At 36.2% G+C, this 26,669-nt stretch overlaps 1 protein-coding gene across 1 annotated transcript in view; it reads right to left on the bottom strand.

The window, feature by feature from the left end:
• Nucleotides 1–1,759: 1,759 nt before the first annotated feature.
• RPAP3 (RNA polymerase II associated protein 3) overlaps nucleotides 1,760–26,669 on the bottom strand; it is a 37,248-nt gene continuing 12,338 nt past the window's right edge. The window contains exons 6-17 of the mRNA XM_061416345.1: nucleotides 26,277–26,398; nucleotides 25,081–25,151; nucleotides 22,648–22,773; nucleotides 20,979–21,106; nucleotides 14,483–14,604; nucleotides 13,086–13,156; nucleotides 12,865–12,966; nucleotides 7,783–8,018; nucleotides 6,361–6,547; nucleotides 5,163–5,260; nucleotides 4,599–4,699; nucleotides 1,760–2,068 (exon numbers count right to left, since the gene is read on the bottom strand). Coding sequence (XP_061272329.1) covers nucleotides 1,983–2,068; nucleotides 4,599–4,699; nucleotides 5,163–5,260; nucleotides 6,361–6,547; nucleotides 7,783–8,018; nucleotides 12,865–12,966; nucleotides 13,086–13,156; nucleotides 14,483–14,604; nucleotides 20,979–21,106; nucleotides 22,648–22,773; nucleotides 25,081–25,151; nucleotides 26,277–26,398 — 1,450 coding nt within the window. The 3' untranslated portion in view covers nucleotides 1,760–1,982. The remainder of the gene's footprint in view (nucleotides 2,069–4,598; nucleotides 4,700–5,162; nucleotides 5,261–6,360; nucleotides 6,548–7,782; nucleotides 8,019–12,864; nucleotides 12,967–13,085; nucleotides 13,157–14,482; nucleotides 14,605–20,978; nucleotides 21,107–22,647; nucleotides 22,774–25,080; nucleotides 25,152–26,276; nucleotides 26,399–26,669) is intronic.

The following is a 26,669-nucleotide window of genomic DNA, read 5'->3' as shown; positions in this document are numbered from 1 at the left end:
TTTAAATGAAAAAAAAATATGACATAAAACCCCTAATGTCAGGCAAATAAGTACTTCATGTTATCCACTACTATTAGTTCAAATGTTATTCATCTCCTATATTCCTCTAATTGGTCTGTTTCCAGCCACACCATCACTGCAATCCACCCCTCATCACTGCAATCCACCCCTCATCACTGCAATCCACCCCTCATCACTGCAATCCACCCCTCATCACTGCTACCAGAATGATCTTAAAAATCAAAACACATGTCACTCCCTTGCTTAAAACCCTTCACTAGTTCCTCATCACTTTCAGAAAACTGGCTTATTTTGTCACTTCATCAAAGGCCCTTCATAATCTGACTCCCACTCCCTCAACCATCTCACCACAGCCAAGCCTCGCAAGCACCCTCCTGCAGGCAAATCTCAGCAAAATCACTTTCTTATTAATGACTTAAGAAAAATTCAAGTCATTTAAAATTCATTACATAGCTTATGTATAAACTTATGTATAAGCTATACTTTATGGCTAAACTTCATTGCCTATTTATATATCATAGCAAGACTATACATTTAGCAAAATATAAACTCCAAGTATGTTGTAAAACATTGGGCTATACAACTTATGATCATCTTAATAAGTTATACCATGAACTGGGGAAATTATCTTTTTTAAACAGATTGATCATTCCTCAAGTAATTACAAGCATAAAATATGTATGGTGCAACAAAAATAAAGTCTTAAATTTGACTGTCTTGTTGATGCTAACAACAGCTATAGGATGGTGACCAGAGGTCTCTAAAATTAATTTTATTTTAGCAATATTTACAGGATGCCCAAAATTTGCTAGGTTGCTAGTTTGAATATTTACTAAAATTGATTCTTGCCCTCCGTCCCATTAAATTTTATAAATATCAAGTGAGCACCTAGCTTTATGCAAAGGACTGGGCCAGGTACCATGCAGAACAAGGATAAATAGAACATAGCCCAGATTTCAAAAGTTCACAGTCACCACACTCGCATGAACCATTTACACGCAAGCTATACGCTAATTACTACCTGAAAATTCCAAGTGTTTAAACGTTTCCACCTTGCTTTAGACCATCTGTCTTATATTTGACATATAACATGGATATCATCGGAGAAGGCAATGGCACCCCACTCCAGTACTCTCGCCTGGAAAATCCCATGGACGGAGGAGCCTGGTAGGCTGCAGTCCATGCGGTTGCAAAGAGTCAGACACAACTGAGCGACTCCACTTTCACTTTTCACGCATTGGAGAAGGAAATGGCAACCCACTCCAGTGTTCTTGCCTGGAGAATCCCAGAGATGGGGGAGCCTGGTGAGCTGCCATCTGTGGGGTTGCACAGAGTCGGACACGACTGAAGCGACTTAGCAGCAGCAGCAGCATGGATATCATATGGAAAAAAAACTGTAGCATTAAAATTTAAGGAAGCTGTGACTCTCCAAGTAATCTTTTAAAAAGTCTAAATAATAAAGTCTTCCTTCAAAATAAACACTAAAAATACACATCCTGCAAGTAAGCAATTTTATGTTAGTGAACTGGCACAATGATATGAAACCATTTTATAATGAAACAACATGATTATCTACCTAATTCTCTATAAATATACTTTTATTATTTGCTTATGAAGCAACCTTATCATGTGGTTACAAAAACTCATAAAAATATAAAAATAATGTAACATGAGGCACTGAAGAATACTCTAAACATTTAAAGTGACTTACAAAATAAAATACTGATCTTTACAAGTATACCTCATTATTTATATTTTTATTTTCAGAAAAAACTTATAAATAGTTCACTTAAGTATATTTCTCACTAATCACAATTCACTTTACACTTAATTAGCTTATGTCCAGAAACAGTCCTTTTTCTGTATGATTTAATTTTCTTAAAAAGCAAAACATTTAATTTCAGTAGAAAAAAATTTACATATGAAATTTAAAGAGGCAATAATTTCAGCAAAAATGGAAATCAACCACCATATCTTTTCTTGAGTTCTTCAACAGAGTTATCATTCAATCCTGATTTGTCTATGTGATTGAATAATACACGTGTAACTGAAAAAGAAAAAAATTTCATTTTAATCTCTATTTTTTAAAAGTAAAGCAAAAATTAAAAGGAATAATCAAGTCTGTTAAATACTTTTTACATTTTAAAGCAATCATTAGGGTTATTTGTAAATTCTAATTCAGATATTTAAAGAACCAACCCGAGAACAGAAAATTATACAGCAACCCAATGATACTTCTTGCCAGAATATTTTGCTTTAGCAATAAACAATTTTCCCTACATCCTTAATGACATGAACTTTGCAGATTAAACATAATTCATTCTGTACTACCTTAAAGATTTTTGCCCCGTATAACAAGTATACTTTTATTTACTTAATATTCCAATTAACTGTTTTTCAAACTGAAATCATTTTATTTTAAAATAAAATTTTTTATAACTACTATAAATAGACAATTAGCAGTAATATCCACAAAAATCATGTTTGATGGGTAAGCTATATATTTTTAAAATATATAATAAAATATATAACAAAAGTTAAAAATAAGATTTCCTTATGAGTCATATAAAATCTTTATTTTTCATACAGGTGAACTGTCCACAGTTAACATTTTGGAAAACACTGCTATAGAGTTCATACTATATCCCTCAACATTAAAACTAGCTAACAGTTATTACTAATAACAATGATAATAAAAGACAACAATAGCTACTAATTATTGAATATTTAGTTACATGCTAGAAACTACTCTAAATGCTTCCATGTGTAACCTAGCAGAGAGTGGTGATCCAACCAAGACAGTACTGTTGGTAGGCCAGTTTGGAAGACCAACTCACATTCTTTGAGTACACTTCAAGTAACCACATCACAGTGACAAGAAATCCATTCAGTCAAGCACTCATGCTAAGGTTTTTATGTACTAAGCACTATTCTAATACCCTGAGACCCAGAGAACAAGGTAGATAAACATTCCTGCTGTCATGGAGCTTTCATTCTATTAGGGATAGAGAAATAATACACACTTAAAATACTGTCCACTATGGTAGTTCTGTCTTATGAAGAAAACAAAGCCAGGCAAGATGACAGACAGTGAGGAGGAAGGGGAGGAGGGCAGTTATTTTGAGCAGGCCTGTGAGGAAAGGTGACTCTGAGGCAGTGCCTATTAGGTGGAAACTGAATGAAATGAAGAAGAGGCAGGGAAGGATAGTCCTGGCTGAGAGAAACAGCAAACACAAAGACCCTGAGGCTACAAGAAGCCTGGCAACTTGGTACATTAAAAAACACAGTCAGTGAGGTAGGCAGAATGACTTTAAACAGTGATAGAAAATGAAGTCAGAATAGTAATAACAAACTAATACCTTCAGGGAATTTCAGGGACTGTTTCTGATTAACTAAAGATTAAGCAGAGAATTCTTTTGGTTTAAGTTTATTAAGAATCTCTCTAAACTAGGTCCACTTCCTTAAATACAACATAAAGAGTATTTTCTTCAGTGATTCAGACTCAACGTCACTGCTACAAACATAAAGAAGAGACAGAAAAGGAGCTCAAATGTGTTTAGTCCAGGAGGTGCATTCTAATGATTTTTCTCTTTCTAAAACTAGACTATAGCTTAAAACTCTTGAGTACCATTGACCCTTGAACAACGTGAGTTTGAACTGCACAGATCCACTTACAGATGGATATTTTTCAGTAGAAATACTATAGTACTACATGATCCAGAGTTGACTGAATCTGGATGAAGAATCTCAGATGCTGTGGACTGACTGTAAAATTGTATGCAGATTTTCAACTGCGTGGAGGGATCGTTCCCCTAACTCCCACACTGTTCAAGGGCCAACTGTAATTGAAGTGTCTCTATAGTTTGATTTTACTTAAATTAGGGTTCCCCAAAACGGACACTATATGCCAAAGACTGAGATGTAGAAATAAATAAGGGATATAATTCTTCAAGTTCATCACCTGCCTCTCTTTACCCTCTAACTCTACAATTCAGCCACACTGCACTCCTTTTAATTTTCTGAGTTCAATTTGCCCTCTCCTGCCTCAAAACCTCTACACATCCTCACTCCCTTCATCTGACTCCAGTAGTTTTTTGAGAATTCAGCTTAAATCAAACAAACTCAAAGATACTAGCCAAAAAAAATGGTTTCGACCACCTATGTACCCACACCCCACTGCATGCTCCTATGGCAGGGACCCTGTACATGTTCCACCATGCCAGAAGCTCAACCATTACACTGATACTATATTTTCAAGTAGAAGAGTTCAGACCACCTTGGTTTAAATCCTGGGTCTGGCTTCCTAGCTGTGGAACCTCAATCAAGTTCCTTACCTATATATGCCTCAGTTTCCCCTTTTGTAAGAGCAAAATGATAATCATACCTACACCTTACAATGTTGTTTTCAGACTGAAAAATTTTACCTAATTTAACTGTAACTCAATTTAATTAAACTGCAATTAAGTTGCACACACTTTGTACATAACTGACATTCAATAAATATTTTCTATCATTTGTTAAATAAAGGAACACACAAGAATAAAGAGTAAAGGAAAAGCTTTTTCTATAGAACTCACTTTTCTTCTCAGATTCCGACATAAACATCACTGCCATATCAAACCTTCTTAGTTCAGAAAGTCTTTGTAAGATTTCAAAGATGAGTGATGGCTTTTCTTTCCTGAAGTCCAAATAAAAAGCAAATGATCAATTAAAAGCAGCTCATTTAGTTCTGCTTACTAAACTAATATTTCTAATTATATATAAATAAAGTCTTCATTTAGCTTTTGTTCCTGCACACTGTCTATATTTTAAGTGCCCAAATGAAGAGCTTATCAAGTCAACTGAAGAAACTAATATTCTTAAATGTGAGGCATAGAAGAGACATTATTAATCTGCTATAATACTTGTCACTTCTATACTCCACCTTTCTCTAAAAAAATCTGTAAGTCCTTTTTTCTCCTAATCATTTCCCTTTTCATGTTTATACTTGTATTTCTTTACACTACTGCAACAGTAAACTTTACAATATAGCTAATTCTGCAAAATAAAAGGCAGCAGTATGATACCAAAAAGGATGAATTTTCCAAATAACTAAAAGTAGCTGAGCATTACAGTAGGAAAGTATAACTAGATTTACTTACTCAATGTAAAAGTCATGCAGAATTTTAATGATTTGGTTGAATACATCTGGATCTAGATTTTTCTGAAACAACTTGGGATACAAGGGTGGTTCAATTTGCTTGGGAAAAATAATAAGGAGTTAGAAAATTATGGCAATATTCCCAATCACAAATTATTTATATAATAATTGCTTAGATCAACATAGTAAAGAATAACTCCTATGCATAAGCATTTAATGAATAATAATGGGGAATCACATTGAAATGTAATAACTATGACAGAAAGTTAGAGGGACTGTAAGATATTTACTCTGCTCAATTCACAGAAAAATCTCATGGAGAGACATATATCACCCAAGAGAAATAGGAAACAAGAGAGCTCAAGGAGCAATAAAAAGAGAGTTTAAAAAATAGACCTACATGAGATAATATATTTTGAAATATGACATACCAATTATAAGAAATTATTACAGTAATTACACTTGAAAAAGTGCTAAAAAATCCATTATTTGGTGAATTTCATATGATTTGACTCTTCCTTGAGCAAATAGAAGTTCATTTTCAGGAGAATGATTACCTAAATATTGTAAGCATAGTTTAGCACACAGAAGGCACTCACTGTATTTTAGCTTCTTTCCTCATCTTAAAGAATGGAGAATTAAGTTTAAGTCCTGATGTATGAAATTAGATTGTTTCTGTTACAAAACAAAATTTAACACAGAACCTATTTCCAAAGGTTCCCTGGTTGCAAATACTTAAAATGGCCTGATCAGGATGATGTATGTGCCTGATCAGGATGATGTATTTATTAGGCAAGGGGTAAGAGCATTTTCTACAATCACACTGTGAAAGAGACGTGAAAGTGAAAGTCACTCAGAATGCTGGAGTGGGTAGCCTTTCCCTTCTCCAGGGGATCTTCCCAACCCAGGGATCGAACCAAGGTCTCCCACATTGCAGGCAGATTCTTTACCAGCTGAGCCACCAGGGAAGCCCAAGAATACTGGAGTGGGTAGCCTATCCCTTCTCCAACGGATCTTCCCGACCCAGGAACCAAACCAGGGTTTCCTGCAATGCAGGCAGATTCTTTACCAACTGAGCTATCAGGGAAGCGCAGAATCATACTGTTTACAAAGCAAATACAACCCTATTATTATATGGCGACAAAAGAAGTTCTTTGACCTCTAACTTACAAGAGAACTACTAGCTTCCTACCTCTTACCTTCAAGTACTGATACAACATATCTGGAGAATTTTTCAGTTGTCTGAAATCAGATTCAAGCTGAAATGAGTTTGCAGGAACTGGAGGAAGAACAGTCCTGATAAACTGAGCAGGTGCTTTGTCTACCTCTGTAGGAATCTTCTCACTCAAAGACTGACATACATCCTTTTTCAAATTGACATGAGAGCTGAAATATTTCAGAGGTATCAAATAATCAGAAAAGAAACACAAACAAAGTTTATATACAGAAACATCAATAGAGATTCTAAAATTTCTGACTTTATTAATAGTGTGTTATCTATTTATATTCTACCAGTAGTAAATTCTTTCAGCTGATAATATATGTATAATTTTGGCAAGACATTATACTTCTACAAACTTTTGTGTGCTGACTATGTACTGCCTATTCTCTTTAGCTGGGCTAACAGCCTTGCCACCTTTTGACAAACTATTTCCATACACTGCATTAGTAGTAACAGTGTTAGTGCTCAGTCGTGTCTGACTCTTTGCAAACCCATGGACTGTATTCCACCAGGCTCCTCTGGCCATGGAATTCTCCAGACAAGAAGACCGGAGTGAGTTGCCATTCCCTTCTCCAGGGGATCTTCCCAACCCAGGGATCGAACCTGGGTCTCCCACATTGCAGGCAGATTCTTTTCCGTCTGAGCCACCAGGGAAACCCATACTGCATTATTATATCACATATACTCACAACTCAAGCTTTCACTCTGAACTATCTGAATTATCAGTTTCAAGAAAGATTTCAAAAAGAAATGCTTCCTCCTTTAAAAAAAAGTCTGCCTACTTAAAAGTTTTCCTACAATCTATACTATCACTCTACATAGAACTACTAGAATTCAAAGTTTAAAAAAAATGTTTTTAATAGGACTGTTGAGTAGCAATGCAAGAATATACAATACAATTTCAATACCCCAAAGTAAACTATTAATCTATGTCTTTTATATTCTCATGATTTAAAAAATACATGACTTTTTAAAAAATTCTGAACAAAATTTAAAGAGCCTAAAAATAATCATAAATATCAAAGGCTAGAATAATGACAATGCCTAAATTCTACATTGTTTATGAAGCTTCCCTTCAAAAAATTAAAAATTTTTGCTGAATTACCAAGTGAAACATATTTACTTAAGTTCTAGAAAAGAAAATAGATGAAATCAATTTGTTCAAGGTACTGTTATTATTTCTAAATTCCTCACTATGGTAAAGGAATAATGCTAATTCGTTCAGCAAAACCTCTCTTACATATAAGTAAAAAGAATAAAAAAGAACAGAATCTAAAGTTGGATAGTTCAAAAGGTTATGAGGAAGAATACAACCAGAAGTCTTATCAGTACTGTCAATTTTTTGACAGTGGAATTATTACCATTCAGGTGATTATCAAATAAGAGTATTTCTACTCACTGAAGAGCTGAAGTATCACTGATTTCTTCTATTTTCAATACTTTGGCTTTTGGGACATCACTTGTGGGCAAAAGGTCATCTTGGCTCGAGTTATTTGTCATGCCTGTGGTCGCTGTTACACTTGCCAGGGTAACAGGATTACACTCTGGAGCAGCCACAGTAGCAGTGCTATCCGGCACATCAACAGTCTGTATCAAATTACCAGTTTCTTCAATAATAACCTTCTTGAGTGGCTTCTAAAACAATAAAATCAATTCTTTACATCAATATACAAAGGTTTCTTATTTTAGGGTCACAAATTAAAAGGTTACAATGTTCTTTCAGCCAATATTTCAGTTGTAAGTAAATTCAATCTGGAGTCATACCCTCTGAGAATGCAAAGAACAAAAAGCATCACGGCACCTACCATATACATGTCTAAATGGAGGAAAGACGGTGCATGTAGAAATAATTAGAAGGCACTATAAAAGGTGAAGGTACAGGGTGCCCAAAGAACAGAGGAAGGAAGATAAAAATTGACATCAGGGAGCTTCACAGAAAAAGCACACAGGACTGGCAGTGTGACAGGGCACAGCGTGGCCAGTGGGAAGGTGAGGCGTCCACCACGGCTGGTGCAAGGGGAGGAGAGGTGAGACAAAGCTGCAAAGGCTGCTTAAAGACAGCTTACAAAGGGATTTGTGTACCATCTCAAGGAGTCTTGAGTTTATCCCAGAGGCAACAAAACCAAGAAAAAATACGGCCAAATGACATCAGTACTGTACGCTAGCTAAGCAGAACAAGGTCAGGCAATAAACAGCATTCTGGATGAAAGAAACCAATATTTAAACCTAACTGCATCTTCTTCATATGGAGCAGCTGGATAAAACCAGCCCAGGATTAAAGATTTGTCAAATAATATTCACAAAGTTGGTAAGTACTTGACCATAATAATGGTTTTTAATTTATTAAAATAAATAGCATTCACTATTTATTTTAATCATAACAGATGTTAAACATTTTCAATTTCTTCCTCAGCTTACACGTAATACTTTAATATTTAAAAAAAGACTTTCTTCAATATATTGTTTTCATCCCAACTATACGACTGAATTTTAAATTAAAAAGTTGAAATATAAAAACCTTTTATACTAAACTCAGTGTTAAAACCAGACATTACACTAGCATAACTAAGAAACGACCTAATGGTAACAACTGAGTGTTACTGGATGAATACACATAAATAAAGAAGCTATTATAAATTTGTTAACAGAATCCTGTTAGCAGTTCTAGCAGTTCTAAAGGAGAGTCATGTTAATCTAAGGCCTCTGCTTTGCTGAGAACTATCAAAACCAGTAAGCTTTCTATCAAAATATTGACCAAGAATGGACATGTTAATGTTAAAAAATAGTGTTAAAGACAGACTATAAAAAAAGAGACTACAACTACTGAATTATATTGATGCAGTCCCATTTAAAACCAAACCCTGGGGACTTCCCTGGCAGTCCAGTGGTTAAGACTGTGCACTTCCACTGCAGGGGACACAGGTTCAATCCCTGGTCAGGGAACTAACATCCTGCATGTCACACCATGAGGCAAAAAACAAAACCTAAATCCTGTCAATGACAATGTGTAAATTGACCCAAGTTAATAAATTTCCTAACAGATGATCTGTTTAAGGGTAGACCACTGGCTCCTGAGAGCTGCTCAATGTTACTGATGATGGCTGGGAGGGATGAGGGGATAACAGCATACTGGTAAAAGGAGAAAAACATAAAAGATACCACTATAGCTGAAAGATATAAGAAAACATAAAAGCATAAATTCTTTTTTTCTAGCCACACCTCACAGCCTGTGGGATCTCAGTGCCCCAACCAGGGACTGAGCCCCGGCGGCTGACAATGAAAACAGAGTCCTAACCACTGGACCACCAGGGAATTCCCGAATTCATCTCTTTTTAAATTAAAATTTAGAAACATAACATTTTCTTTAGCTTATGACCATTCTTTAGCTTTATGACCATTTCAAGAAAAAGAAAACAGAAATGAAAATAAACAGAAAGAGAAGAAAGACCAAGTAGAAAGGTGAAATTTTCATATGGAAAAACAGGAAAATGAAAACAGAATAATAGAAAATAAACTAGTAGAAACTAACTTATTTCCTATCTAGGAACTCCAGGCCCAGCAGGTCTAGATTACTGCTCACCTACAGTCTCTCTAGAGAAGACATGCCAAAAGTAGTCAAACGTGCAGCCCTCAAGCACAGAACTCCGTGGTTGAGCCTCTCGCTTGAATAAAGTAACCCCTTTCCTGACCACTTTCCTCAGTGTTCAGGTGGCCTCACACAAAGGCCACACAAAGGACTGAAAAGGAAATTAACATTTCTTTCACCTGAAACTGCCTTAGCATTCCTGGACATCATTTTCTTTGATCTCAACTAACCTATGAGTAATTTTCAGCTTAAGCAGAAAAAGTCACATACGTATCATACTTGCCTAAGATTTTAAAGCTTATGAAGTGGTCTGCCTGCCTAAGTTGCTTCAGTTGTATCCGACTCTGCAACCCTATGAACTATATAGCCTGCCAGGCTCCTCTGTCCATGGGATTCTCCAGGCAAGAATACTGGAGTGGGTTGCATTTCCTTTTCCAAGGGATCTTCCTGATCCAGGAATCGAACCTGTGTCTCCTGAACTGGCAAAAGGGTTTTTTTGTTTTTGTTTTTACCACTAGTGCCACCTAGGAAGCCTTTATCAGGTGGGACTCAAATCAAACCAAAAGCATCATACCAAACTGCCATACTATTTTTAAAATAATCCCCAGATTTTAAAACAGAGACCTATTACAAAAATAAAGAGCAAATTTTCCCCTTCCTACTAAGATAATGATTTTGCTTGTGTTGGATCAGTTACAAAATGGTTAACCCCAGATCTCTCAATTCATGGAGGTGTTCTGTTTTGAGATTCAGCCACAAAACATTAAAATTCATGTTGCATTTTCACAATTACTAACATAATTGATTTACAACCTGAGGGAGGACAGAACTCAACAGATTTATAAAAGCTGTTTACGATACACTGGCCACAGAACACTCTTCCATACAGATATTTGACTTACCACGTGGCAGTGTTTTTATAATTATGGACAAGCAAAGTGTGACAAAGGCTTATTTTTTTAAAAGTTTGGAATTAATTTTTGTGACAAAATTTTACAGAAATGTAAAAGTATAAATCACATTGAACATTTAATCACCTTTACTGTAAAAAATAGAATAATAGGTAATAAATATGATGTGTGACAATGAATGTAATGTATAAAAGCAACTAGATTTATGCCTGGCACATGAAATATTATCTCAGAAAATTCAGGAATGAAGTCAAAATAAGAACCCAGAAAATGTATTAAAGAATTCCTCTGTTCGTTACTTGAAATAAGAACTTGGCAAAACACTTTCTTTGCCTCGCCTTCTTCCTTCGTAAAAGGAGGATAAAAATATCTGCCCTGACTTCATTGTAAAATCAGCATTTCTTTCAAAGCATCATCCATGCATTAACAGTTACTTCCAAGGGGCAGGGAGGGAATCATGATCAGTGAAGAGCACACAGGGAAGTTTCTGGAGGCTGATACGTTTCAATTTTTTGACCCAGTTGGTGGTTTCATAGATGTTCACTTTATCCTTTAAATTTTAATGTGTCCTGGGTACTTTTTTATATGTATTTTATCTTTCATAATTTCCATATATGATACTAAGAAAACATCAGAAATTACCAGGCAAATTTATATGTATATATATAAATTCATATACACATATACATGAATTCCCAGGTGGCGCTAGTGGCAAAGAACCTGCCTGCCAATGCGGGAGACATAAGAGATGCATGTTCAATCCCTGAGTCAGGAAGATCCCCTGGAGAAGGAAATGGCAACCCACTCCAGTATTCTTGCCTGGAAAATCCCATGAACAGAGGAACCTGGCATGCTACAGTCCATAGGGTCACAAAGAGTCAGACACGACTGAGAGACTAACACGTGTATATATCTATAATAATACATGCCTTAAATGATTCAATTTTAAAAGTCCAACACAAGACAAATCACTGAATTTTACCATCTACTCTTTCCGTTCCAGTACTGCAGGAAAAGCTGGTTTTGTTAGACTTAATAAAAAACAGTATGGTATACTAAAAACAACATGCAGCACATATTCTTAAGAATAATTCTGCCTATACAGGTATACCTTAGAGATACTGCAGGTTCAGTTACAAACTATCACATAAAGTGAATATTGCAATAAAGCAAGTCACCTAAAGCTTTTGGTTTCTTAATGCATAATACAAGTTATGTTTACACTATACCATACTCTTTTAAGTGTGAAATAGCAGCATGTCTTTAAAAAAACAATGTACATAACTTAAAATTTTTTTATTGCAAAACAATGCTAACCATCATCTGAGCCTTCATCCTTATAATCTTTTTGTAATAGTAACAAAGATCACTGATCACAGAGCACCATAACAAATATAATATTAACAAAAAAGTTTGAGATATTGAGAGAATTACCAAAATGTGACACAAAGACAGAAAGTAAAGAAAATACTATTGGGAAAATGGTGCCAACAGACTTGCACAGCAGAGGGTTGCCACAAGTCTTCAATCTGTAAAAAGTGCAGTATCTGCAAAGTGCAATAAAATGAGGTATGCCTGTACTAGATTTTTGCCAAAGTGTTCGTCTAACCCCACAGAAGTTGCAAGACTATACTGTAATAAAATCCCAATCTCAAATAAGAACAGTAAAAGAAATAAAAGCCATTTAATTACAAAACGCACAACTGCTTCAAATTTCTTTTTAATCAGAAAATATGAAGAAATATTTAGTGTTAAATTAAAGGACACTTTAAAAAGTTATGACAGAACTTAAAACAGTTCCATTTCCTCCAATTTTCTTATGCCAATATTCCTAAGAAGTATTTTTTTAAGATTCTAAAACTGGTTCTAGGAAGAGATCTCAACATATCTTTTAAGAGACCTACTAATTCAACAGCTTGTTTCAACTCAGTTTATTACACCAGTGATATTTAAATAGCAAGGAGAAAAATTCAGGTTTACTTACAGTTGATCCAAGATGAGGCAGATTATCAATGGGTTTTATCACATTTTGCCTTTGAGTAGAATCAAGAAAGACATCATCCCAGTGTCCTTTCTCAATTAATTCCTTGAAAATAAATTTGTAATTATGACTATCAAAATATTCTCAAGTTAATCACACAACAAATAAAAGCATTTATGCTTCAGAAGATAGGTCCATATTTTGGTGGAAAGAAGAACGCTTACCTTTTTAATTTTGGAAAGTTCAGTTACTGCCTGTTTATTTCCAGGCTCCAAAAGTAAAACAGTTTCAAAATCTAAAACAAATTTTTAAGAAACATAATAAATTAGTGCAAACACCTTACGGAGTTCAAGAAATCATATATTTAGTTAATAACCACATACCTACATCTCAAGAAGCTTTACTCGGGATGCTAGGAAACTGGTGAGCAATAATAAGAACTAACGCTTATTGAGTGCTTTTCTCTTTGCTTTATATCAATTCTCAGGTAAGCTTCACTACAATTTCACTTCATAATGACACAACTGAGGCCTGAGGGCTGGAGGTCATCTGCTTATCAAAGCTCACACTGATAACAAATGATGGGGTAACTCACCAAATGTAAGAGAGAATCTAAGAGAATTCCAGATCATGGAATATTATTCAGACTTAAAAAGGAATCCAATTCTGATATATGCTACGATATGGATGAGTCTTGGAGACACACTAAGTGAAGTAAGCCAGATATAAAAGGATAACTATTTTATGATTCTTTACTCATATGAGGTACCTGGAACAGTCAAATTCAGAGACAGAAAATAGAATGCTGGCGAAGGGGCAATAGAGAATTACTGTCAAATGACAAAGTATTCAAAATGGAATGATGAAAACGTTCTGGAGACGTACAATGGTGATGGTTGCACAAAAGGTGAATGTACTCAATGCATTGAATTGTACACTTAAAAATGGCTTAAACACTAAATTCTATGTTATGTATATTTTACCATAATAAAAAAAAAATGCATGGGCTACAGTTGAAGCCAGACTTTAAAGGGCCAGATTTAAATGAACATGTCACAAAACAAAGGCTGAAAATCAACTATGTAACTACTGATGCATCAGTAAGTTAGAAAACTGGCAAATTAAGCCAAAAGACCGCTGAAGGAAGGAAATAAAGAGCAGAAATAAATAAAACAGAAAATATACACAAGAGAAATAAGCTGGTTCTTCAAAATGACTAAGAATAAATACTAAAAAGACAGATTGTGAAAAAAAATAATCAGCAGCAAGCAAGGAAAAAAGGCATCATTACAGATCTCAAATTATCCTCTATCTCCTGATTGTTGATTCCTTTTCTTTTCATTCTTGCCTTTTTCCTGCTTTTTTCCTTCTCACCTATAATTCAAAATTTTCATTAATTTTGATTGACAATTGGCCAGACTGTACTGCTATTAGAAGATAACCAGGCCCACTATAGAAGCTCAATTTCTCCAAACTTGCAAACCTAAACTGTGAAAGAAAATGTACTTCTCCAAGTTCTGTATCCTCAAACTGTGGAAAGGCTACAAAAATGTCTGCTACTATAACTTGAGAGTGTCAACAGGGAGAGAGAGAGAGCCAGTTGTTATAAAAATAGTCTTACCTTGTTTGGCCTCACTTAGCTTTCCCAAAAATGTTCTTGCAGTTCCTCTTCTGGCAAAAGCTTTAGAATATGAGCCATCTAACAAGACAGCTTGTGTGCAGTCTTTTTCAGCCTCTTCATACCTATTAAACGTGATATAAATACTAAGGAGAAAATGTAGCTTATAAAAAACTTAATGTAAACTGAGTTTCTAATATAAAAAAATATACATATAGTTTCAATTACCAATTCCCAAATCTCTGTTTAAGGCAGAAGACTAATTTCTAAATTTTTTATTCTCACCAAATTTTGGAATCCTCTGGTTGAAGAGGGAGAAGGTAACAGATTAAGTGAAGTCAGAAATTAGTCTGGTGGAAGGATGGAATTAATGATGGTAAAATATGAATAAAGCAGACAAAACACCACAGCAAACCTCCCCTCCAACTCTCAACATGTACAGTTACTACATTAGCAGTAACTGGCATCAATTCTCCAAACTTCATTAAGATTTACCCATACTACACATCACCTAAGGAAAACAACACACACTTCGAATTCATTGTGTATGTGAAAGAATATCATCTAATACTTTTCATAAATTCTACTCAGCCATGCAATCAGCAATCAATTCAGTCTGACTAGGTACTGCTTCGTAACAAAAAAGAAAAGCTAAAAAAAATAAAATAAAAATCTTGATATCCTCATATATTAAAATGACATTAATGAATTGTTATGAATTTACTTGGCAAAATAATAGTATTGTGATTATGTATGAAGCATCCTTAAAGGATGAAATATCATGTCAAGGATTTACTTTATAATAACTCAGGTGGGAAAAAAGTGGAACTAAATATGACAAAAAAGGTATGGCCTGTGAAAACTAGATGATTTGGTACAGAGTTTACTATGAAAAGTTTCATAAGAATTTTTTCTTAAAAAAAAAAGAATCTTCTGTGATCACATTCTTCCCAAGACCTAAATGAATGCCATCCTACCTTCAAAATAAGACCTAATATGAACAAGATTAAACACCCCTGAATTCTTTTTTTTTTTTTTCTGAATTCTTTAATTCACTTCTGAGCAAAAGATTATGTTTGTGTGTGTTCATGTCCATGCCCCAACCAGTTTATTCTCTACATGACTGATTACATCATTTTCCCATTCAAGATACTGCATGGTCTCCACACTTTTTAGGATGAAGTCGAGCTCCTCTGCAGAGCACAAAGCTGGGGGCTTGCTTGGCTCTCCAGCCTTATCTCTGCCAGTGCCCCTGCGTATCAGGCATCATATGAACCTCCTGCCCTTTCCAGAAGGTACCATGGCATTTTTGCTTCCTGTGTCTTTGAACCTGCACTGGGACACTAGACCTGTTTCTTCACCTCACTAATCATACCATCCCTTTACATCTTGGTTCCGTTCAAACTCCTGTTTGAAAAGTTGCTCTTTTCCCTGTTCCTCACCTAGTCTACGACAGATAGTACCTGACAGCACTCACTATTTAGTAGAGAAAACTTCAGACATTAACTGTAAATCTAGAAGACACACTAAAGGGAATTTCCTGGTGGTCCAATGGCTAGGACTCAGCATTTTCATTGCTGAGGGTACAGGTGTGAACCCTGGTCAGGGAACTAAGACTGCAAGCTGGGCAGTGCGGCCAAAAAAAATAAAGACATACTAGAAATATATGCAAGTAAGACTCACATACGTCTTCTAAATTAAAAAAAATTGCTATGATATACTTATGTGGTTATCAACCAAAGCAACAAAACACAATAAATTAGAGTCCTCATAAATGTAGATATAATCTCTAATCTATTACAAGGTATTATTCTTGGCATTAATCAAACCTAAAAATGTAGGCCTTATAATTTTTTAATCATGTGCAATTCCTGAATAGCAAAATTCAAAATTTCCCTAAGTTAGTAAGAAATGCAATGACTTTTACTCAGTCTAATCAAAACAATACATCTCTAGTGAGTCTGTTAGTTTCAATGAAATGAAATACAAATTAAAATTTTCTTCTATGATAGCCTGTGATCCTTTAAGAGATCTGAAAATCTGGATGGGAAAAATACTACATCCTTACTACCATTAACTTTTAAATGACATGTAGCTTTCCTTTCAATTACAACTGCAGATAATAAACCACATTAGTAAAAACAGTACCTATGACTTTGTCACCAATAAAAATCAGATATTTTCATATCACACCACATTTGTCACAGATATCTTTGAGGTAGCACAACTATTTCGGAAATAATGGGGTAATTTAACCTGATGTTTGTTTGCACGTGATCACAGTACCTGTTTGTAAATGCTCCTATGACACAGCTGGCCAACCAGCAGGCAACTCTGTCCCTACCAGTCACTTAGACACCAAAGAGTGAAGCCGTATGTATGGAGTGTGTTGCCATTTCTTCCTCCAGGAGATCTTCCTGACCCAGGGATCAAAGCCACGTCTCCTTTGTCTCCTCGCACTGGCAAATTCTTTACCATAAGCCACCATTATCACACTGGTAATGTAATCATCTGTGCTGCTTTCTGGGCATTCCCAGAAAGTAAGACACATTTACTGGTTGATCAATATGTAGAAGATGTGTCAATGAACATCCCCAAATTCTAGCGGCTTTATTCAAACTTTCACAATAGTATGTCTTTAAAAATTTTTTAACTTTAACTTGCCTATATTTATTTTAGGTTTGGAAACTTTTGTTAAGTTTTTATTTTGTACTGGGGTACAGCCAATTAACAATGCTACAGTAGTTTCAGGCGAACAGCAACGGGACTCAGTCATACATACACATGTAACCCCTCTCCCCCAAACCCCGCTCCCATCCAGGCTGGCACCAACACTGAGGAGAGTTCCATGTGCTGTACAGTAGGTCTTTGTTGGTTATCCATTTTAAATATGGTAGTGTGTACATGACCTTCCCAAACTCCCTAACTACTGAGAGGGTAACAGGCAGGAAGGCCAGGGGTCTCCAAACCGAGGAAATAGCCTGCAAGTGTCAGACATTTTTCTCTCTCTTAAGTGGCAGGAGGAAACAAACTAGCGATATTTTTTCCTTCTGTATACAAATTTAAAAGGAGGTTTCTCTTCAAATACTGCGCTGCCATAATGACACCTGGTTTTACCTGAAGTTAACTATTCTCAAACCTACAGATAACCAATGCATTTTTCTTATGGAAATGTTTATCTTAAGCTATGCTAATATACTATGCATTTACCCCAAACTGTCTTCAAGTCGGTTCTGCCTCATGGCTCAGAACCTACTTGACAAACCAGTATGTTTTACTCAGATATTGTTCCCCTAATCTATGTAAATGAAACTACTTGTATGGTGATCTGCCCTTCTTCAAGATTCAAGTTAATCATTTTATGGCCCGGGATGAACCATTTGGTGCCAAGATTATCCCAAAATACATCTTATGGGTGAGGGGCCTGGTGCCATTCTGAGTTTTAAAACATTCCTTTCTTTCATTAACAGACTGCTAGTGACTATATAACATCCAGCTGAAGACTAGCAGAGGGGTACTCTTTCTGCCCCCTTCTGATTCCTATGTCAGAAGCTTTCTCTATCTCCTTTATACTTTAATAAAACTTTATTACACAAAAGCTCTGAGCGATCAAGCCTCATCTCTGGCCCCAGATTAAATTCTTCTCCTCTGGGGGCCGGGGCCAAGAATCTCGGTGTCTTTGCGTGATTCAACAGCAACCTTTCACTATCCCCTCCCCCTGGCAACAACAGATTCATTTTCTAAATCTGTAAGTCTCTCTCTGTTTTGTAAATAAGTTCATTTGTATCATTTCTTTTTAGATTCCACATATAAGGGATGTTATTATTATATTTCTCCTTCTCTGTCTGACTTACTTCACTCAGTATGACCCTCTCTATAACTTGCCTGTATTTTAAACGCAGTTTCTCATTTTGTATTGTGTTTAATTTCTTTTTAATAATTTTATTTATTTATTTATATCTGTGCTGAGTCTCCATTGCTGTGAGGCTTTTCTCTAGTTGCGGTGAACAGGGGTTACTCTTTAGTTGCAGTGAGCTGGCTTCTCATTGCAGTGGCTTCTCTTGTTGCTGAACACAGGTTCTAGGGAGCAAATGGGTTTCAGTAGTTGCGGCTCCCAGGCTCGAGAGCACAGGCTCAACAGCTGTGGCAACGGGCTTAGTTGCTCTGCAGCATGTGGCATCTTTTCGGATCAAGGAGTGAACCTGTGTCTCCTGCATTGGCAGGCGGATTCTTTACTACTGAGCCACCAGGGAAGCCTCTGTAGCGTGTTAATCTTTAAAAGTATACATACCATTATATCACAAATTTTGATGAAGCACAAGCTGGAATCAAGATTGCAGGGAGAAGTATCAATAACCTCAGATATGCAGATGACACTACTCTTATGGCAGAAAGCGATGAGGAACTAAAGAGCCTCTTGATGAAGGCGAAATAGGAGAGTGAAAAGGCTGGCTTAAAGCTCAACATTCAAAAAACAAAGATCATGGCATCCGGTCCCATCATGTCATGGCAAATAGATGGGGAAACAATGGAAACAGTGACAGACTTATTTTCTTGGGCTCCAAAATCACTGCAGATGGTGACTGCAGCCATGAAATTAAAAGACACTTGCTCCTTGGAAGAATAGCTATGACCAACCTAGACAGCATAATAAAAAGCTGAGACATTACTTTGCCAACAAAGGTCCGTCTAGTCAAAGCTATCTTTTTTCCGGTAGTCATGTATGGATGTAAGAGTTGGGTCCAACTCTCACATAAACAGGGCTGAACCCTGAAGAATTGATGCTTCTGAACTGTGATATTGGAGAAGACTCTTGAGAGTCCCTTGGACTGCAAGGAGATCAAACCAGTCAATCTTAAAGGAAATTGGTGGTGGTTTAGTCGCTAAGTTGTGTCCGACTCTTGTGACCCCATGGACTGTAGCCTGTCAGGCTCCTCTATCCATGGGATTCTCCAGGCAAGAATTCTGGAGTGGTTGCCATTTCCTTTTCCAGGGAATCTTCTCGACCCAGGAATCGAACCCTGCTCTCCTGCATTGCAGGTAGATTCTTTACTGACTGAGCTATGAGGGAAGCTCTTAAAGGAAATTAGTCCTGAATATTCATTGAAAGGACTGATGCTGAAGCTGAAGCTCTAATTCTCTGGCCACCTCATGCAAAGAACTGACTCAGTGGAAAAGACCCGATGCTAGGAAAGACTGAAGGCAGGAGAAGGGGACGACAGAGGATAAGATGGTTGAATGGCATCACCAACTCAATGGAAATGAGTCTGAGCAAGCTCCGTGAGTTGGTGAAGCCTGGCGTGCTACAGTCCATGGGGTGACAAAGAGTCGGACATGACTGAGTGACTGAACTAATGTCACAGATCTCAATATTTTTAAAACTCTATTTCAATATAGTTGGTTTCCTTTGTAATCCTAAATGTATAACTACACACTTAAATATTATCTTGAGAAAAGTGCACCATGCAGCCAAAGCGGTCTGTGGCACCAGTAAGTTTAGAATCTCTACTTATAATATTTATAGGAATTTTTAATTCTATAACTAGTGTGTAGTATTGGAGAAGGCAATGGCACCCCACTCCAGTACTCTTGCCTGGAAAATCCCACGGATGGAGGAGCCTGGTAGGCTGCAGTCCATGGGGTCGCGAAAAGTTGGACACGACTGAGCGACTTCCCTTTCACTTTTCACTTTCATGCATTGGAGAAGGAAATGGCAACCCACTCCAGTGTTCTTGCCAGGAGAATCCCAGGGACGGGGGAGCCTGGTGGGCTGCCATCTATGGGGTCGCACAGAATCGGACATGACTGAGGTGACTTAGCAGCAGCAGCAGTGTGTAGTATTACAACAAAGACGTAGTTTCTATCATCAGATAAAGTATTCTGCTGATTGTCCAACATGGAGCCCTTGAGTGCATCCAGAAATATGTGGTTAGTATCACAGGACCAAGTTTTAGTTCTGTATGTAATCAATCAGCAGTTTCAACGACAGCAATTCTCTTTTGTTATATATGCATATGCTTCCAGATAAGATTCTGCCCAAAGGGTTCTGAGATTAAAAATAATTTTTAAATCACTAATTCAGAATAGCATAAAGCAATTAAAGAAGTGTTAAACTGTGTAATGCCAGACCAAAACTGAGTAAGTACTTTAGAGCTAGTGGCACAGTGGTAAAGAATCCGTCTGCTAAATACAAGAGATGCAGGTTCGATCCCTGGGTCAGAAAGTTCCCTGGAGAAGAAATGGCAACCCACTCTAGGATTCTTGCCTGGAAAATCCTGTGGACAGAGGAGCCTGGCGAGCTACAGTCCATGGGGTCACAAAGAGTCAGACATGACTAAGCAACTAAACAACAACATTTACTAAATATGTACTATGACACACACACCCTCTCTCACTTAATGCTTAAGAGTGAGTTTTAATTTAATTATTTAGATAATATACCATTTTACAGTAAATTTCATTTTCATCCTGCAAAGAATTAAAGGTAATCAATACTTACTTCTGAATCTTCAGATAGGCCATTGCTCTGTTAGCTGGAAGAAGGGCATTAGCGCCATCTGCTGCTATCCCTCGAGTATAGCATTCGATTGCTCTTTCATATTTCCCCTCTTTGAAAAATGCATTTCCCTATCATTTCAGAAAGAAGTATGGAGAAGAATTTAAAAAAAAAAAATTAGTTGAATTCAAATTTTTAGCAACACTGCTAGTATACCAATCATTATTATATCAGTAATTAAACCTTTTTAATTGCTAAAAACCCATGAGATGTTTTAGAATCTGTTAGTTTGGGTTATTTTTTTTAATGGTGTTCTTCTCATTTCAGTACCAAAAAAAACGTATGCTACTATATTATCTTGCAGCACTAACCATTATTTTACCAATTAAAGATTAGATTAAGTTTAAATGAAAAACACATTTTAATAAATACAGGACCAAATACTGTACTCTTTAATTATATCAGAATCTGTGCAGGGAATTCCCTGTGGTCCAGTTGTTAGGACTCCACACTCTCACTGCTGAGGGCACTGGTTTGATCCCTGGTTGGGGAATTAAGATCTCCCAAGCTGCGAGGCACAATCAAAAAAAAAAATAGAATCTGTACAAAAGAATTTCATAATCCAAATGATTTGTGTGAAAGAACAGAGTACCAGACTGTACAGCTCACTATTCAGTAACATTAATATGCCTAAACAGAGAATAAATCGAATTGTATTTGAAGGTGTACTAGATTTCATTTTAACATTTATTTATAATCAGAGTCAGACATATCACAATCAATAATCATTTCATAAGTTTTTATTAGGAATCCTCTATAGGTCCATGAAAGCCTATAGTATGTTAAATTAAGTCTAAAGAAATTTTGATCAGAAATAGTTCACTGTGTGACATTCCTGGCAGTCCAGCGGTTAAGACGCCATACTTTCATTGCTGGGGGCGTGGGTTCAATCCCTGGTCAGAGAATTAAAGTTTTATGTGCCCCATGGTGAGGCCAAAAAGGGGGGAAAAAATAGTTCAGTGTGATTTAATGAATAAGAATCAGTTTTATTTCTTTTTTTACTAATTTTATTATTTATTTCTGGCTGTGCTGGGTCTTCATTGCTGCTCGTGGACTTTCTCTAGTTGCAATGAGTGGTGGGCTACTCTTCATTGCAATGGTTGGGCTTCTCACTGCAGTGGCTTCTCTTCTTGAGGAGCACGGGCTCTAGAACACACAGGCTTTAGTAGCTGAGGTTCCCGGGCTCTAGAGCACAGGCTCAGTTGTTGTAGTACTGGGCTTGGTTGCCGCATGGCATGTGGGATCTTCTAAGACTAGGGATCAAACGCATGTCTCCTATACTGGCAGGTGGATTCTTTACCACTGAGCCACCAAGGAAGCACTGTAATTTATTTCTATGTTAATTTATAACCATCTTTATGTAAATATATGTCAAAATGCTCAAAAATAATTTGTTTCCTAAACTTATATATAATTTTTTTTATAATTATGTATTAAGTCATCAATTACTCAGTTTTAATTAGTAGGCTCCAGAAGTTTTAGTATATTTAATTTTCAGTTTCTATTGAAGGAGTATTTTAATATAATATTAACAAAGACAGAACCTTAACTGATACACAAAAAACTAAGAGTAAACTCAGGAAAACATATTAATGTTAGAATCCTGGATTACCCGATCTTTTTCCGAGATAGCCTGTTGTTTATTCTGTTGCTCTTCAATTTGTTTTTTCTCTCCTTCATCTGACTTAACCATTGTATCAGTTTCCCCTGGATATGAGTCTTCTTTGGAAGTTAGAGCCTAGAAGACACAGCAGTCAGCTTAAATAAAACAAATAATGGAAGACACATACATGTTTGACTTTAAAATAACAAACTATTCATATTAGAATTCCTGCCACACTTCAAATAATTAAAATATTTACTCCAATTCAAAATCTTTCTACTAACAAAATTAAAAAGCAAATAAATTTAATGTACATCTTATTCCAATTAAAGTAAGTAATATTCACTAAAGAGCTGTTCATTTATTTATTCAACAAAGATTCTTTTGAATTTCTACACTGTTCTAGGAACAATTTTTAAAAATAAAGAAGGTAATTGAGACAACATCACCAAATCTCTCAAATTTACTATTCATAGTCATTATCTGACCATCTAGGATAAAACACAAAAATATACAATACAGTTCACAATTAGAGTCAAGTTGATGGTATTTACCAAGAGATTTTATATGCAATATGTAATGGTAATATTTAAAAGGCAGACTTTCCTCAACCACTGCTACTTTCAACAGACGGCAAAATAATTATGTGATGCAAAAGTAAAGTAAAAGGCATACATACTATTAATTTGACAGCAAATTTTACAGTTAAATAATATCTATTTTCTTACTTTTAAAAATTTAGTATTATTTTCCCTGTATAAACCATAAAGATGGAGCAACTTTAAAACTACAAAAATCAAAGAAATATGTGAAAGTTTAGCACAAAAACAAAGCACAAGCCAAATTAAAAAATTAGTGGGATAAAGAAAAATAATTCTGTCATCTGGATAAAATAAAGCAGCAGTGGTTCTAAATAAGACAGCTTTTTAAGGTAACAATTAAGAATCTTTAAATACCATTATACCACCTCTAGCTTACAATGTGTTTAGTTAAAAAAAACTCTCTAGTACAAAGAATTAAAATTAGAAAAATGCCGGGAGCCAGCACGGGAATCCCCACCCATGACAAGGTCATGTGGGAGAGTTCTGGTGGGCAAGGTGAGCCAGAACTCGAGGGGTGCCCCTCTGGGTTTGCCTGAGTGTCTACCCCAAAACCTGAGCCTGTCTGTTTTACTGCTTCATGACTTTCACCAACTCCTCTGACAGTCACGAGGGGCTATCCCCGACCACTTTTCTCTGTAAGAAAAGCAACTTAAAGTTCTAGTTAATAAGTCTCCACGGTATAACAAGGTGTGTTCCAATTGTAATTCCCTCAAAAAGCTTTCTAACCTGCCTAACAGATTTCCGGACTCTTACAGCTACGCATGTGATTGTTTACGGCCTCCCAACCATATGAGGCACAAGGAGACTTAGTTATTCTAACAATGCAGAGCCTCTCGGGGAGTTAGAAATTGTTAAAATAGAATAGAGGAATTCTTTGTTGAGCTACTGCTTGCTGCCAAGTTTCCATATTTTTCACCCACTGTGTTCCTGGGAGTGTATTGATTAATATAGGTGATATATATATATATATATATATATATATATACACATATATATGTAGAAGCTTTAATGTTAACAATAACCTTAGACCCTTAAGCTAATAAATTCCTCCCTTAATTACCCCCACGACACTCTTGCCCTATAGGAATGCAACTCTGTCTAGTGCTTCGGGGAGTGGTACTAAACTCTAAGAAAAATCACCTCTGGAGAAAATAAGTTTTTCTGGTTGACTAATTCTTATCAGAGAAAAATGTTAGCAGGTCTCCTGACCGGAAGATGATGTAAATCACCTAAAGCCTTTGTATCTGATAGTCTGCAGAAGAAAAACCTGGTTTCGATAATGATTAAGGTCTGCTGACCTTGCATGACTTTGCATCCCCTATTATCTTCTATGTGCTACTTGGGGTATAAAAGCCCCTGCTGAAGATAAAGCTATGGACCCTGCCCACTAAGCTCAGTCTCCCCGTGTCGTTCTTTCTCGTCTCCTTTTCTCTCCTTTTGTCTCTACTCTTTCTTCAGGCCAAAATAATTGGAGCGTGGGGGTCCGCTGAGACCACTTACTTGCCTGGGCATCTGAGACCCACTCGAGGAGGTGCCTAAGTGTGGCACCTTCCACGATTTGAAAGAGCACCTGTGGCCTCCGTGGTCAGTGCAAACCTGGTATCACAGGTTATATTGATTTCTCACGTAAACCAATTATAATTAGGCCTCTGATTCTCTCCACTGACGCTATCCCTTTAAATCGCTGACGCCGTCATCCCAAGGGAATCCCTGGATCCAACTGGGGCTGGACCCCGGTAGAAAAATGTCTATATTACATAATACAAGTCTATACAAAAACATTTACTTTGTCAAATAAAGGTAATAAGTAACACACTTAATTTAAATAACTGCAGTTTACCTGATTAATTTTCCTGAGTTCATTTGTAGCTTCAAAGTTATTTGGTTCCAGTTCTAATACTTTTTCATAATCTGAGTAAAACAGAAGATAACAGAATATTTAAAAGATATATGGTACCTACGGCTGATTCACGTTGAGGTTTGACAGAAAATAACAAAATTCTGTAAAGCAATTATCTTTCAATTAAAAATATAATTAAAAAAAAAAGATATATGGGACTTTCCTGGTGGTACAGTGGAATAAGAATCTGCCTGCCGATGCAGGGGACATGCGTTCCATCTCTGGTCCAGGAAGATTCCACATGTCTCAGAGCAACTAAGCCTGTGCACCACAACTACTGTACCCATGCTCTACAGCCCACAAGTCGCAAGGACTGAGCTCGTGAGCCCCAACCACTGAAACCCACACACCCTAGAGCCTGGGCTCCACAACAAGAAAAGTCACAATGACGAGTCGCCCCGACGAGCCACAACTACAGAAAGCCTGCGCACAGCAACAAAGACTCAATGTAACCAACAACAATCAAAAAAAGATAGATGGTATTCAAAAACCTGTATAAAAGATCAGTCATTTGCTTACAGGGGACAGTTTAAATTAAGAGGAACTAAGAAATACTGACATTATTCCACTGGATTTCCTCCATTCTCCCAGCACAGATAAAACCCTTAATCCTTGTGTCAGATCACCTCCTTCTTTGAGCCTCAGGAAGAACACTTGCTATCATAAGTTACATCTCATAAAACAAAGGAGCACAATCTTTCAGACACAAACTTCATTCCGATTTTCTGATTTATACTACACAAGCCTATTTTATGAAATAATAAAAGGATTAAAATTTTAAAATAAATAAAAATGTGTTAGGTTCATGCATTACCTCTAGCCTCACAAAAGCCAACAAGATGTTTTAATCTGTCTCACATATAAGAAACTGAAAATCAGAGAAGATACATAACTTTCCCCTGGTAACAGAGTGAACACATGGTTGAATGAGAATATGAACCAAAGTTTAATCAGTGGCAAATAACAAGGTCTTTTCCCAAAATATCAAAATACATTTTAAATGGCAAAAACCAGTTTTATTCAATATAGAAAGATCTCTGAAGATAGTAACTGTGATTATCTAGTATTCTTTGTATAGAATCAGTTAAACTATTAAATAACTTTTTAGATAATGATGACCTGGAAAACATTAATACCTTTTTTGGCATCCTCTAATTTTTGCAAAGCAAATCGAGCTGCACCTCGTCTTGCATAAGCCTTTGTATAACTTCTATTCAAGGCAATTGCTAAGTTACAATCAGACTCAGCAACAGCAAATCTGCAATTTAAAAAAAAAATAATAAAGTGAAGTTAATAAAAATCATCTGTTAAAAACTTCAAAAAATTTGTTTCTGAAATCTCTGAAAAGGGGATTTATTTCTCATTTGAAGGCATGTTTCTTTTTTTTTCTATTTTCTTTTTAATTTTTATTGTAGTAGATTTATAGTATTGTGTTAGTTTTAGGCATACAACAAAGTGAATCAGCTATACATATATGTATACGTGTGTGTGTATACCTATTTATCTCCACTCTTTTTTAGATTCTTTTC

Source organism: Bos javanicus, chromosome 5 (genome assembly GCF_032452875.1).
Source record: "Bos javanicus breed banteng chromosome 5, ARS-OSU_banteng_1.0, whole genome shotgun sequence".
In the NCBI taxonomy this organism is placed as follows: domain Eukaryota; kingdom Metazoa; phylum Chordata; class Mammalia; order Artiodactyla; family Bovidae; genus Bos; species Bos javanicus.
The sequence above is the reverse complement of the archived record's forward strand: the minus strand, read 5'-3'. Positions and strand labels throughout refer to the sequence as shown.